The sequence below is a fragment of the Acipenser ruthenus genome, chromosome 4 (assembly GCF_902713425.1).
Source record: "Acipenser ruthenus chromosome 4, fAciRut3.2 maternal haplotype, whole genome shotgun sequence".
Classification (NCBI taxonomy): domain Eukaryota; kingdom Metazoa; phylum Chordata; class Actinopteri; order Acipenseriformes; family Acipenseridae; genus Acipenser; species Acipenser ruthenus.
Genome location: NC_081192.1, coordinates 75,427,807 through 75,444,426, shown reverse-complemented (window position 1 = coordinate 75,444,426; position 16,620 = coordinate 75,427,807). Strand labels below are relative to the sequence as shown.

General features: G+C 38.3%; 1 protein-coding gene across 2 annotated transcripts in view; it reads right to left on the bottom strand.

Moving 5' to 3' along the window:
- Window positions 1-2,332: 2,332 nt before the first annotated feature.
- LOC117399297 (polypeptide N-acetylgalactosaminyltransferase 1-like) overlaps window positions 2,333-16,620 on the bottom strand; it is a 193,282-nt gene continuing 178,994 nt past the window's right edge. For both annotated transcript variants that reach the window (XM_033998390.3, XM_059022787.1), the window contains 2 exons: window positions 16,286-16,420; window positions 2,333-5,601 (listed from right to left, as the gene is read on the bottom strand). In XM_033998390.3, coding sequence (XP_033854281.1) covers window positions 5,455-5,601; window positions 16,286-16,420 — 282 coding nt within the window. In that variant the 3' untranslated portion in view covers window positions 2,333-5,454. The remainder of the gene's footprint in view (window positions 5,602-16,285; window positions 16,421-16,620) is intronic.

Below are 16,620 nucleotides of genomic sequence, written 5' to 3'. Positions count from 1 at the left end.
TCCATTTCTACTATTTTACCTCCAATGCTGAAAACTAGATTTTAGCACCCTAAATCAAAACAATGCAGCACCAACCTTGTCCCACCCCCTCCTGCACAGTACTACAGATCACATAAAAGCAGTAAAGACGCACTGATAGGCTGATTAAAACGTTGTCATTTGAATAGTAAACAAGAACGTTAACTGCTTTGGAGAATTTATTTTGTAAATGTTACTTGTGGACGTTTTTTGCTTAAGTGCAATGCACACAGGACGGCGAAGGAATAAAAATGGGCTATCTACAGAAGGAAGACACGTAGTTTGCGTCACTTGCGTTGTGCAGTAGTTCATTTAAACAAGTTTTTTTTTCCCTCTCCGTACTTGTTTGTATGCATTGGCCCCTAAGAGGTGAATTTCGCGGTGACCCCTCAATTTCACGATTTCCGCGAAATCGCGAATTAGGTAGGTCCCCAAGTATAACACAACTGATATACAGAGGTGTCAATGTACTTTCCTCGACACTCACTGGATGGCAGCATTGAGCACCAGAACTCCATCCAAATGGGATCTAAATAAAAAACAAAACAAAGAAACAAATATCTGGAGAGCCTACCTATAACCACTGTCCATTACCAAACAGGTTATGCCTACTGCATCTGGGCTTACTGCTTAATGTCGGTGCAGCTAACACAATGTTTCTATAAATCTTACTTGTTGTGCACTTCCATTCTTTTTTATTTTAATTTTTTGAAACAGGATACCTGTACTATAGTAGTTTAAAGAAATCTGTTTACAAGCCATGCTTTCTGAATGTGTTGCACTTTCTTGGTCATTTCACCTGGAGAGTGAATTTGTCCCCACCCCTTAAACAGCTTCTTTCCTATCAACAAACAATCAGCTGCTTCCCCGATTGACTGAAATGCTTTCAGCCAGTAGTCTACTTTGGCCCAGATGACACTGCTAAGCCCAGGAAGTTCAGGTTTAATAGATTTCCTGATTTGAGGTATGGAAACTGAGAACTTCATTTAAAAGTAGTACCACATCATGTTTTTTCATTTGAAAGCTATGTACCTAAAGAAAGTGAAAAATGAAAGATGTATGGATTATTTTTATTAGTTGCAATCACTAAGACACACAAATGTGTATATTACCTCTTTTTTGAGTTCAAGGGGGCAGAAAGGCAGACTCACAAAACCCATCTCAGGCATAAGGGACAGTAGAATGAGCCACTGGTGCACAGAGCCACGAGCATTCCCCCAGTAACTGAGTCTTGATATACATATTTTACAGGCGTGATCAAATATTGATCCATCGTATGAAGATGTGAGAAGGAGCAGGATTGGCAGGGACAGCTCGGGGCGATGCTGGGGGGTGTGGATTGTGCTGTCAGCTTCCCCTGGCTCCCATGAAGTACACTGCCTCAACCACGAAGAAGAGCCAAATACTGTGAAACACCTCAAGGGCAAAACACACAGGCTCAGTGCCTGCATTAAATTAGACATCCAGAACCATAAACACCCAGTAGTGATGAATTTAGAAATACTAAGAAACATGATCATAAATAAGAACAAGTGTTTTGACAAGAATTTTTTTAAAAAAAAGTCTAGAATGTTTTAGAATAATTAGACATTGAAAACAACTTCTGGTCCACAATTTGTCAATTAATTTATCACATCTTTTAGCATTTCTAAATTTAAAACAAATGCTTGACTAATTCATTTCATATGTACAAAAACAGAGTTCAGTCATACAGAAACACAATACCTACTTAAAGCCTAATATTCTAAATAAAAATAATCTGTTTTCATAGCTGATGTTTGTGTGTTCAGGAAGATCAAAATAGACATTCAATTTGCAACAGTTATAGTGCTGCAGCCCCAGACCTGCCCAGGGCCTGCATTAAGGTAGAATAGTTTTTCTCAACCGCCAATTCTAACTTGGCTGGAGTCATTGCCAATATTTATAGAGATCTGTGGATAATCAAACCATTTTCAGTACAATCATTTTAAAGATTCATCCACAAAAGGTAACAAAATGTTCCTTAAAGTCTTGACTATCACCTCTTCAAAGACTTTAAATTAGCATTGAGAAGTCCCTTCTCATTTTGATATAGCAAGCAAGAGGCTCAGGTGGGGTCAAACACCTGGAGCACAGGGAGTGAATTTATAGTGCAGAATACATTCAGCATGAAGTTAAGTAAAATGAAAAGCGACTCAAAAGACAAAGTAAGAACATTTATTTTTGTTCAGACCTTTAATCATTACCCGCTCAGTCCTTTTTACCAAAGGACAATATACCCTTCACATATTCTGCAGCCTGTACTTGGTCTTAAAAGTATCACAAAGAGAACACCTTTTTCATTAATTTTTATTACAAAAAAGCAGTTTGATCAACATTACATTAAAGAGCATCTGACAGGGAGGGATCCGTTGAAAGGATGAAGCAATGGCAGCCTGCAGTAAACCTTCAGCTGGTCCCACTGAAGAACACAGCAGTCATTACAGGTTCAAAGACAAAGCGGCCTAGGATAGAGGAACAGAGATTCATAACATACTTCAACCTCTCTATGAGGATACAATGAAGGACTGAACTTGCTGCTTAAAACAAGAATGTTGCTTTTTTATTATTATTATTTTTTTTTTAACAAAATGGATTAAAAAAAAAGAAAATGTTCATTGCAATTTAACTAGTGAAAAAAAAAATTCACACACACAAACAATCTATAGCTCATCATTATTGTGAGTTCTAAAGAAAGAATCAATCTGAAATGTAATGATCCTTTATTGTAAATGCCTGCTGTGTTCTCTACCAATGTGCCCCCTTTTATTTCCAGTGTAGTGTGGAGGGGATTCAGATAATCAACACATGCTGACCCACACTGAAGCACAGCTAGCAATGACAAAGAACCTCTGAACCAAAAGGGTTTACGTGCATCAGAGTTTGACTTTATGCACGTGTACACAGGAGCACATCAATTGAAGGATCTGTGATAAATGCATCAATAAATATGGTATGATTTCGTTGAAGTTTATAAAACCCTACATGGTACAGATAAGTTAACCCAAGTCACTACATCAAATTTAGCACAGAGGGCATCAATGGAAGGTAGGAAGCACTTTTTTTTTTACAGTTATAAATGCAGGGAATAGTCTACCAAGTGAAGTTGAAACATCTAAAAACACAAGGAACATTAAAAAAAAACAAAAAAAAAACTATTGGATTTTGTCCCATCTAATTAGATCTCCTTAGCAGTGGAAATGGTGTGCTAGGGAGGGACAAGCCTAGACTGGGGGAAAAGGTCTCATCATTCCCAAACTTCTCATGTTCTTTTAGATGCTATAAACAATATGAGCCTGTTATTATAAAACATATAACTAATACATTACTACAAATAACAGTGTACCAGTATTTACTTTAAGACAAAACAAACTGTCCCACTAGCAGTGTGCCATTGGATTGTATTGTAAAAAAGATGCTTAGTGTATGTGAGACTGTGTATACCCTATTGGTCTCATACACTCACTGTTCTCATAACTATTCGAAAAGCACGTACAACCTTCTGGTTTATCGGCATGCCATGTTCAGGAACAAGACCAAATAAATAAGAAAAATACTGATAACAAAAACAACAATAATAGTATTAGTAACGTAATAAGAATAGCATTGATGATATGTGGAAGCAGTAATTGGGAGTTTCTATAACTTGTGGTTTATGCACCTTTTGACTTACTGCAGGTCTTTGTGATATATTTCAGATTGGTCTTGCTGCAGCAGCATATTGATAAAAAAAGCTTTCTCTGAATTGTTTCACATAATTTCTGATCATTGACCTAAACTTTTTGGGGTATGTCAAAAACCGAGTAATATTTGACACACTTGATATTCTCTGTATATACAGAGATTCTTAAACAGATCCAGTACCTTACCCCCCATCGTCCTTCATCAATTACTTTCAAACCACATACTAGAAATAATAACACTTCTATTAATAAGCCCAATGGCTCTCTCAATACAAGGTGAAGAATGTTGTGCTCTGTTGCACTGCATTGTAAGGGGGCCAGGTAATACAGAGAAAACAAGGACACCTCTTTACCAGAGAGTCATAATTTCTTCTGCAGTGTCCAGTATGTGCAAACTAAGCAAACTCTTCTTATTTTTTCTTCTTTACTAGCATGCTTCTCTGATATGTGCTGCCCTGGGCGCAAGCAATACTAGACATTACCTTTACAAGGCTCGCTAAATAGGACCAAAAGAACACCATGAAAAGTAGGCATTGCATTAAAAAAAAAAAAATCACCATGCCCTTTTTACAATATCCATACAGTAAAATATCTTTCAGGAAATCATTATTTTGTTTTCAATCGACATACAGTATGTGGTCTATTTTTAGGTAGCAACCATAAGAATTGTATGACTTCATTTACAGTGGTAATCACCTTTAGGCTATATCAGCTACTTATTAGATATCTCTGTGTGTGTGTGTGTGTGTGTGTGTGTGTGGGGGGGGGGGGGGGTATAGTAGCACAGTAATCTAGCAGGACAGTACATCATCTTGTAGTGGCACTGTAAAAATGCAGACATCCTAGACAGACCACAGGACCAAGAACAAAATGAAAAATAACAAAACAAAAAGGCAATAGACTTGGAGTATTAAAACATCTAGTCGGGTATTCTTTAGCTCTGTCAACTTCTAATTAAAAAATAAATCTAAAACATGTTCTGTGGCACTCACAAACGCATTACAAAAATCATGAAGAAAGTAAATAGAATTGGTTACTTTTCCACTGAAGTATAAAACCTACATACAAAGTTTTAGATATTCATTATCACAAACTGTATTTTTTTTCCAACTCAAGTCATTTCAACCCTGTTTTTTCATTTGATTTACTCTTTTTGAAGTCTTTTCATAACAAATAGAACCCGACGCTATGTTCAGCCCTTACATTCCTGTGCGCACTTGCCATGAAAATTACATTATTTACTTGCAGGTACAAGAGACAGTGAACGATATCCTGAGAAATGGCTTGTGAAGAATAGGCTGGCTTTTCCAGTCAGCGAGATGGATGTGCAATGATATACTGCTCTCTCCCAAGAAGCCACTCAATTGATTATGTATCAGCTTCACCGAAAATCCTGTAAAATGATCCTTTGATATGAAACACTTTGTTGCCCACTTCACCTTATTCCTCTTCCATTTAAAAAAAAACTAATTTAAGTAAAAGAAAAAAACTAAACAAAACAGAGAGACTGTCACATAAACATAAACAAGTGCAGTTTCACATCCTTGCGAAAGAAGGCAATTGCACAACCATCAAGTCTTGATATTGTTTTGCGCTAGAGTCTCTAAAATCTCGTTGCAGGGAGTAGTCCCTATTAAGTTAGACGATATTTTCTGTATCAGAGTGTGGCGGAAGGGTATGCCGAGGTAGCCCAATCGAAATCTTTCTTTTTTTTATATTCCTATACCCGGGACTTTTAGAAAATCTCTGGGAGCGTGACGTTGCGGAGCAGCCATTGCTGGGAGCGGTTCCCGTTGCAGTCTTTGACGCTCGGCACTTGGCTGTCCACCTCCGTGGCTTTGTCCAGGCACTGGTTACTGTTCACATGCACCAGGGTCAGTTTCTAACAGGGAAAGAGTAAAAAGAGACGTTTTACGAAATACAGCATTTTAAACAAAAGAGATGCCACTTACTGGACCTCACTGTGTATAGTATATATATATATATATATATATATATATATATATATATATATATATATATATATATATATTATAGAGGTGCAATCGGCACCCTAATTTCATATTTGATTATATAGACATTTATCAACAATATAGACATTTATCAACGATAATCAATGAATTGATGTTTTATTTTTCATAATCAATTCACCAAAATGTAATTGAAGCTCAATAACACCCACAGTACAGCAATGTTCATTAATGATCAACAAAATGAGAATAGGTTTATATATATAAAAAAAAGTAAAGCCGGTACATTCGTATATCAGAGAAACTGGAGAAATATTAGCATCACAAGGGTATCCATGTATTATAAAAAATAATATTATTATTATTTATTTCTTAGCAGACGTCCTTATCCAGGGTGACTTAATTATTCCAGGATATCACATTATACATTATTTCACATATACAGAGAGAGGTATCTGTGACAGTTTATAAATTACTCGACATTCAGTCTCGTAATTTATGATGTCACAGAAACTCTCGATGCAATTATTTTCCTGTAACTCATTGAAGTCCATCTATCTATCTCTCTCTCGCTATATATATATATATATATACACACACACACACTCACACAGAGCATCAAAAGAAACTTATCACTATTATAACACATTTATTTTCAAAAAAAAATAAAGCATATAAATGATGGACATTGGCGAAATGTTTTTTGGTTTCTTTTTAAATCACTCGATCATTCACCCTTGACCATGACACGCTTGAGTGACTATGATTACAGCATATGCACTTAATCACCTAAATAGTGAGACAGTTGATTGGACACTGGATAGAGTGATTTCAGCTGTTGAATTGCAAGCTTAAATAAAAGCAATAAAGAAAATCACAGAAAAAAAAAACAATATGCCATGTATGTCAAGACAGCAGCGCCTTCGTGCAATCGGCATGTTGGAGACTGGACTACGGCAGTGTACTGTGGCTCACCGTCTTGGGTGCTCACAGCCTGTTATTTTAAATCTGGCGAGACGGTATAACCGGACACACACTGTCAATGACAGGCCACGAACTGGGAGACCAAGAGTCACACCACCTGCCCAAGATCGACCAATCATTTTGCAGCATCTTCGTGACGTCAATCGGCACAATAAAAAGTCATTGCACCTGCTATAAAACAGAGTTTGTCATTTTTCGATCACATCTAGTGAATTTTATACAAATATAAGTGATAAGTTTCTTTTGGTGCTCTGTCTTAAGGTCAATATTATAACTTATTACACATTGAAGGTGTGCATGAGAAGTTGTCAAAATGGATGGGAAAGTCTTCACATCGCCCTACTGTCGACATCCATTCAGTTTTCTTTACAGACAATCAAATTAATTGTCCACAAAGTTCAACAATTAACACGTAACAATTTTCAAAGCACAAACAGTTCTTGTTAGTGAAGCTCCACAACTTAAACCCTGTTCGGTTTAGTGGTGTAGTGACTCAAACCTGGGAAGGAGTGTCACCCAAAGCTAGGGACTGGAGCTGGAGCAGGGGCTGGTAAGCACAGTTCAAACATTAACATAGTAATCTAGTTAATATTCATACTGCTTACTAATGCCTAGCTGTCAAAGTTGTAGACCCCACAAAGTTGTAAATTTCATGCAAGACACTCATTAGGAGCATCCTGTTAGTTGTGTAAATTTCAAACAAAAGGCTGCTAAACAGTACATATTATGATCAAATCGACGTATACATCCTCTCCTGCAGGTAAAGGCAGTGTTGGGGTACACATTTGAGGGTACTGTTTGGGGTAGTGAAAGGGTTACAAGCTTGCAGGGGTCATGCTTAACCGCTCAAATTACTCGGAAATGCATGGTACTCACTGCATGAAGTGGTGTAAACAAGACACGCTATCGGATGCAGGCAGGCTGGGTTTCGTTCTCCTGGCCTTGTTAATTGAATAAGACCTCATAACGGATACTCTTGAAGCCTGTGCTCTGCATTTAACCAGTATCAGCATTCTGTTCTGCATGCATTTAGAATGGGTTTACTGCAAGTCCCCTGGTGGTGAATTACTGGGACTAATGGAATCTGATACCAATCAGGCCTGTCGACGAAAGCTTGTAATTATGCTACTGGATCAATAAAATAAAATCCGAGTCAAACCCCCCCCCCCCCCCCCAGAAAAATCAATGGGTATGAATTATTTCTCTGGTGAGAACTGATCACCTTGTCAAGAACACAGTGCAGCAAGAAGCCTGGAGCTTAGAACAAAGGGAGAGTGAGATTACAACTTCCTGCTTGAACAAGTACCACCTTACCTGGTGATAACTCTTGACTGGTACTAGTAAATGGTAAAGACTACTTATTTTTTAAGCTAAAACATATGTTGTAGTCCTAGGAGGTTACAATCTACAGTAATTGTTCTTACTATCCACTTGGTCTTTCTGTACATTATTATTATTATTATTTTTTTTTTTAAATGATATATACAAACATAGATACATACTCGGATACAGGTCACAGACAAACTACATTGGTACCCTACACTTATATACGATCATTCAAGAAAGTATGTTAAATACAAGCATTTAGTGAACATTAGCCATTAATTAATATTACAAAGACCAAAATACACAATTTCAAGCAATCTTTATAAAAAATAAAAATAAAACACATTTAAGCAATTTCAAATATTTGTTCATGACAAAAGTATTGGCACCTTTACATTAAAGGACAAATGTAAACGATTAATTAAAACATATATTCAGTGATTAAGCCGAGTTATAAAGTCAATAGCCAGAAAAAGTGGTCATTATTTCCAAGATCTCTTGAAGAAGAACAGTTTGGCCACACATCAAATGACAGTCAAGACAAAGGGGTTGGATTTACGTTTGAGAAAAGCACTTGTAGCAAACTACAACAAAGGAAATGGCTACAGAGCAGTATCAAAGAAATATGAAATACCAAAATCAGAGCAATAAATCAAGAAGTACCACAGAACACATTCAACCAAAATGCTTATAAAAATATGACATCCAAAGAAAATTATGGCTACAGCACGTAGGAGAATTGTTCGAGCAGCTAAAAAAAAAGAAAAAAATCCAAGATTAACAGCCATCAATTTAGAGGCATCATGCATAATGGTGCACGAAAGAACTGTAAAAGACACCTGAACACAGAAGTGTTGTATGCACGTTACACCTCACTGCAAACCACTTTTAAAAAAATATCAATAGGAATCCGAAGCATTCAATAAAATTCTCTGGTAAAATGAGAGTAAAATAGAACTTTTCCCCAAAAATGGACCACAGTATGTTTGGAGAAAAAATGCTTCAATGAAGGAAACCTTGTACCTACAATTAAACACGGAGGTGGTTCAATCATGATATGGAGTGTTTTAGCAGTTCAGGGACTGGAGACATTCATGTGATTGAAGATTGAATGAATGCAGCCATGTATCAAAACATTCCACAAAGTACAATGATACCATCTGGCAGCCAGTTTATCTTCCAACATGACAACGACCCAATGCATATGGCTAAGTCAACTCTGGAATGCCTGAAGAAAACTAATGGTATATTAAGTATAGTGTGCCAATACTTTTGCCTGCAACTGTATACATTGGCCTATCAAAAACCTTGCACTGATTTGTGGTGCTGGGACATCTGTTGTGCTTGTTTACTAAACATAAACATCTTAGTATTGCTCAATAAACACTAGGGGGTGGGGCATTTCACTCCAACCAAAGCCTATGTTCAGTAAATATATCGGTATCCTTTATTAGTTCCTCCATATATACTGTAGTCCAGATTCTGACAATCCTCAACAATTAATAACGTAACCAATTTTCATCACAATTAGATAAAGATGTAAGTGTGATGTAGGTCTCTGTTGCCAGAGATAAGCATTATCCACTAAGCATGCCCAGTAAGATAGCAATGTATGTGTGCCCTGCCAGGCTGAAGATGTGTTCTGACCTGGTGGCACTCCAATCAGTTTGTGCCCTCCTGTTATCTTGGTTTATCGATAGTGATACTCTTCATGCTGTCAGTTATCAGTTTTGACTTCTTTAACGTTTTACTTTGGTTTTTGTAAGAATATGACCAGAGTCTTGAAACTGGTCTGCATCAGAGAACAAAGGAAGTTCCTGAAGCTGATAAGGTTTTTTTTTTTTTTTTTTTTTTCAGTCCCAGACCCTAAATTCATAATTATGCCTGTAGCAGCCAGGTTCAAATTTCTTATGTCTCCACAGGTGAAGTGTGAACCTCTACTGTATATGCTGTGATGCCAGAGGGCAGTGGCAACCAGCAAGGACTGCATGCATACTGATTTATGCCCAACCTTGGCAGATGATCAAGGTTTGTGACTGGGCAACTGTAAACATACAATGCATTCTCTGAAATGAAACACTCCAGTACTACAGAACTTCCTCCCACAGTGCTGCTTTGGTAGGTGGTTGTGAGTAGAGCCAATAGGAGGTGATAAGGGGGATAGCGGCGTGCTAGTAGCTACAGTTGCAATGATTTATGTAACACTAGTAATTTCTTTTATCCCCAGCGCCCAAATGCACAGATGTGTTATTTTGCACTGCTAATGTAGGCTATGATGCAGTAACAGATCACTGTGTGACCTAGTACTCCAGAACAGATGGAAAGCAATCTGACATATTAATTGCTGGAGCCAGGACTTGTGATTTATGCCAAATTAAGTTATTCCACTAGTGAACTCGTTTTCGTAAACTGCACAGAGCATCTGTTCATAATTGAAAAATGTGCCTTTTGGACCAAGTTACTTTGCCTTTCCTCTTTCAGGTTTCCACTGGATAATGATTAAGATACAGAAAAGGCCTTGCTCTCTTTATGAGAAACACCCCCTAAAGTGTGCAGTACAGTATGGGTCAATGCAAGTAAGGATGAGTAATGAATATATATCAGTCTACACTTCACAAACTGCTATGAATGCTGCACATGGATTAGTAGTAATAATAATAATAATAATAATAATTTTAAATTTTGAAGCAGAAATGTTGCAACAGCTTAAAAGTAATGCAACGTCTTTATTGTTTGTACTGCAACAGGATCCTGTGACTCAGATCTGAGTGCGTGTTTTACATACTGACTTGTTTTTTTTGTGAGGGTATTCAAATACCCCATCATCTGTTGGTAATTTTTCAATGCATGCTTCATCTGCTTGTGGGGATGCAGCAGCATCCCTAACTTCCCCAACAGCAAAACAATAACCTTTACCACGTGGCAGGGCTCTACCACAAGCTAGCATAGGCATTGCATTTCTTCTGGAATGAGCACTGGTTAAGAATCTTAAAAGGCACAATGAAAGCGTCATTTTACCTTCAAGTCTGCTGCAATCATGGACGCAGCAACCTTGAAGGTTGATGGTTAAATTTATTTCAGGGAACCAGGGTTATGACAATAACCTAACGTTCCCTTAAGTATGAAATGTAACCATTACTGTACGGGTGAGTGTACCAAAGCCATCACAAGGGCAAGATTGCAGAACGACTGCAATGCTACAAGGCTAAACCGAGAGGCTGACTTGTGCATTACCATTAGGAATCCAACAAGTAGCTAGGGCCAAAAAATTGAGGGAGAGACTCGCCTCTATGCCTGCCTTGTAAGGGTCGACTCAGAAGCCGCCAGTAACACTCAAGTTCCAAAGGCAGGATTTCATTTAGTCTGTAGAACCTAGTGAAGGTATGGGGAGTAGCCCACACCGCTGCATTGCATATGTCTGGTTGACATGAAATGCCGAGATAGTCTTCAGCAAAAAATCAGGATTGGTACGGAGCGTCCTGGCTTCTGCAAAAATTAGGCAGGCTTTCGCAATTTTGATATTGCAATCAAGAAAGCCACTGAGCGATACAAATTTCAGCTCAACTGAATGCAATGGCTCAAATGGAGGCTTCACGAGTGCATCAAACACCATGTTAAGCCTCCGTGAGGAACAATATCCTTCACAGGCAGCCAAAGCCACTGAGCTCCTTTCAAAAATTGCACCGCCAGGAAGTGATCTCTTGGGGAGAGAGTGTCAATTTTGACAGGGCAAGCTGAAATAACTGACAGATACAGGTGCAGTCATTATGACTTCCCCTGACAACGTGATGCTGTGCGTTTAACAGTACGTTGTCACTGCGTTGGGGCTTGTTAAGTGTCTTTCTGACCGGTAGAGGGCAGTACCTAGTTAGAAACTGCTTTGACTATATATTAATAGCAGGGTCGGTCACGTGCTAAAACTAACGAATAACAAAAGGGCAAAGCTAACTCTTTTGTGTAAAGCAATTGCCCAAAATAAATAAACTGTCCAGTAGCATATATCAATAAGTTAAAGCATGCTTTTTCTTAAGAAATGGAGACATGCATTATCCACTTGAAAGTTGTTTTACATTTTCCTAGTTATTAATTTTTTTTTTTTTTTTTTAAGAAAACAAAGATATACGGTAAGCTACTAAAACAATTCCACAAATATTTGCTTATATCAGAAATGGCTAATAAAAAAAAACTCGGGGTAGCCTACAGTTTGACACGTAAACACAGAATTTGATTTATATTTTCCCAGGACATTTGGCAGATTTAACTTAAAATAAACATGACAAGAAAGGTTTGCACTTACTGTTTATAAACCACTTCTCTCGCGCAATTCTTTTAAAGAACATATTCTGTGGTAGAAAGGTAATCCTTATGCAGCAGTGTTTTCTTTATGATGCAGTAGCAATATTACGACCTTGGCCAAACCGAACATGCATTGCAATTGTTTTGTTTTTACACATTGCAGACAAAAAATACAAAATAAAATAAATCATTTGGATATAATTTGGGGATCTCGTGCCGTTTACAGTTTGCTTCTATCATGTGTACATCCAAAGCTATTAAACTTTAAAGTTGACAGTTGAGCTTTTATTTGAAATACAAAGCAGCGCTTGCGTCATTCAGTACGTTAAATACCCTAGCCTAAGTGTTGATGTTTTTGTTTTTAAACACATTCTTACGCATTTTTTATATTTCCACATTAAAACGTTCCATTATGACTCATTAGTTGGCTAATCTTCTATCTAAAACTGTCATTGCGACTGTAAAGAGATATTCAGGGTAAAAACAAGAACATGATTAAATATTAAAGAAAATAACACGTTGATGAATTCATCCCTTAGACTTTCTTCTCACACGGTGGTGATAAGTTTGCCCTTGTGTCCTACATTGGATATGAACCGAACAAGACTGACATCATCTTGACTAAAGATATTGTTGGAACATTGAAGCAGGGCAGCAACGTGGTTCTCATAAAAAGGGAAGAGAAGGAAACTTTTCCAGTGAAAATTATGGAGCTTGGTGATAATTATATTTCATTGTTGAATACTGGGAAGCTCTAATTTTTTGTTCTGTACTGATGCAATTCATTAATCTATCTTGTACTTTTTATTTTACCAGATGCCGATAAACTTGCTAAATCAAAAGTTGGAGAGGCAGCAGATCAAAAATGTTCAGAAGAAAAGAAAAATGAAGGTTTGTAACAATGAAAGCTGGCCAAAAAGCCAAAAGGTACGATGTTATAGCCTACACATTTTGTATTTATTTTACCAGGAAATTTACCCGTTGAGACCGAGGCCTCATTTACAAGGGGGTCCTGGAACACAGACAAACAAACACATTAATACTTGTGTGGTACAACATTTTTAAAAGATACTAAAAACAATAAAATATGTAGGCTAAATGTAGTGCTCAGGTTGTATGCAAAGTGTGTGCTACTGCTTACACTAAAATATGTTATATTTTCGTACATAGGCAAATGTCAACGCACAGCTCCCTTCGCTGCAACTGCCCGACCGCATTTCACCTATGCAGCAGCAAACCCACATTGTACCTGCTCACCCGGCAAAGAACTCTATTCTGAAAAAGCTTGTGCTGCAGAACGAAAAACAACGGAGAAGCATTAACAGCCTGAAGCGGCAAATTGTACATCTGCATGAAGCAGTCGGATCTGTTACCAAAGCTGTGAGAGAACTCCCCAAAACGGTTACTAAGCAACCCGGCTGAGAGCTTTTAGTATGTCAGTTAAAATACAACAATAAACAATCAGTGAAATACAGTATTAAGAACACTTAATTCATTAAAATAATTATATTATAAAATAAATGTTCAGGGAGTATCCATCATTTATTTATTTAATAGAAATCGCCTTTAATAGAGATCACCCCTTCAACGTAGCGCAGTAGCAGAACCTCAGAAATAGTAGCTGCTACGGCCAAATCGTAGCAGTTGGCATTTCTGCTAGCTACAGTACAGTAAAGCAGCAGGAGGTTATGAATGTCATCTGGATTCTCTCGGCTGCACTGCAGCTCAGGGAAGCAAAACAAACTTTTGTAATATACAGTGGGGCCCTGTTCACGAGACCCAGTGTATGCTATTCTACATCTCACAGCGTATTTAGATTACTACAGCTGTGGTGACATTACTTGTGCTACACAGCCACAAACTTTTAAACTTTAATGTTTCCAAATGGAAAATGACAAATTCAACTATAGGAATAAACTTTTAGTTCAATAGTCGGACTCCCTGAAATGTTGATTCAGTGTTTTGAACAAAGCAGTTTGGTTCCAGCTCAAGGGTGCATTTCCAAAGCTGTTCTCTCTCTCTCTTTGGTCTCATAAAGCAACAGGGGCAGTAATGGAAGTGCTCCATTACAAGCCAGGGTCGGGAGAGTTTACTGTATACCTGCACAGTAGGCCACATCTCCTTGCAGACCACCGCTGTTTGGCAATGCTGTGTTACATTCTACACCTCAGTAATTACCAGGGAAGTATTACAGGCAGAGGCACTTCTCACACAATTGTAAAGAATGTGCTGAGTTTGGACATAAATAAATCGGCGGAGCCTCTGCCAGTGTTCTGCTGCCAAACAGTCGGAAAAACATTCAATTCCAAGGCCGGTTTCCATTTCCATAGGAAATTCTTGTAATGCAGGGCAATTTAACAGCACCTTGCAAACAACCTTGGACTGCATTCTTAAAGCAAGCCATTGCTTTTGAAAAAATCTGATGATTTTAATTTTTTTCTTTACTCGTGGTGGGCATATTGTTATTTCACAAAAACAAGAAGAGAACAACATAAAGAGACACACTAAAAGGGTAAATCAAATGGCATATGGCCAATTTGCAGCACAGTTCAGAATCATTTGATTCAACTCAAACTCCTCCCAGAGCAAACTGATAGGGAGCTGGGGAAACTAAAGTAAAGGATATCCAAGGCGCAATGAGTCACCAAAAGCAATACTCTTTGCAATCGTAACCAGACATTCTGTAGAGGAAACCAGACTGAATTAAATGTACGTGACACCAACAGCAAATTGCGCCTATAACCCTCTGAGAAAAAATGTCAGTTACTGGCAACTCATGCAATGTTTTCTTCTCCTTCTGTTTTGATTATTTTAGTGGTGATGAATCTAATGCTTCTTAAAAGGTGCTGGGTTTACCGTATTTCTTCGAATTTAAGACACCCTTGAATTTAAGACACAGCTCAAATTTCCCACCCTCAATTTGAGGAAAAAATAAAACATAAAATAAATAGGCATTTAGAAAGATACAACCTATGGCGGCATTTTGCGTCCACCTGCTGTCACACAGAGCATTACAGTGATGTGCTGCTTCTCATTTCCAGTCGTGATTACTCACACCTGTTTTTCTCCCACTTTGTGAACTGTTATTGCTTGGCATGTCAAAAAATACATGGGTCTGATCAGCATTTCTGATCTGTCCAAGCTGGTACTGTTTACCAGAAATGCGGAAATTTTAAAAACTTCTCCTTGAATTCCTCAGGAAGCTAATGACGCTTCTTTGAAAATGGCTGCCCTTCTTTGCTCCGCTCGAGAGTCTCTCATTATTTTCAGCTGGACAGACTACTGTATCTTTTTAAAGTATGCTGTGACAAGCACTGCCACACTGGAGGTGAGCTGATAAAGATGAAAGCTGGTGGTGTTGGGATTAGGTCAGGCAACTTGTTATCCAGAAAGGTAATACATGAACTACACCAGAGATAAGACACCTGAGAGAATAGGCGCATTTATACTGGCACAAATATTCCGGGATCGAGAGGATAACAGGGCTGATTCCGGTCACTTTTTGCTAGTGTAAACACTACTGAGCACGTTTCCAAAATAATGTCTGAAGGACGATTCACTGAAGAAGAAAGCAGGGTTTTAATATCTATCTGGAGCGAAGACAGGATCCAACGAGCACTAAATGGGCAGTTGTCACTACAGCAGGGCGTCAGCTTCTTTTTTTTTTCTTTCCCCCTCAAAAGTACGCGTGCTCAGAGTCTGCTCCTGAGTCTGCGTTGTTTCAAGCAAGTGTAAACACACCGTTCCAGTACAGACTGTCCCAGAATCTTACCGGAAAGATTCCGGAACGCTAGTGTAAACGCACCTACAGTTACTGGAGACAGAAGTCACCCCTGACCTGGGAAGTACTGAACCACTGACTCCCAGGCATCACATTCAATTACATATCCACTGAGTCACCCAGGTCCTGGCTAATACCTTACCCTTTAACCACTACAATCAAGCCACCTGAGCCTAAGTGAAGGGTCCGATTCTAGTCTGTGCACTCACCAGGGGGTCGTACTCCCACAGCTGATTGCCTTTCAGATGATGACACTTGAGCATCATGACGGGGCCATTCAGCTTGGACACGTCCAAACACAAATCATCTGTGCGGATTTCTTTATTGGCAGTATAGGAGAAAACCTAGAGGAAGAGAAGCAAAGACGTTATACAACATATACAAGTAACTTGGCACTGTTTTACTTCACGGATCAATATTACCATTATCTTTGGGTAATAATTGATTTCATTTAGAACTGACTCAAGAAGCTTACTGCACCACATACGAATAGCAGTGTGATGCACCCTGTCCTACTGGGTGACTAAAAAAATAAAATCTTCTC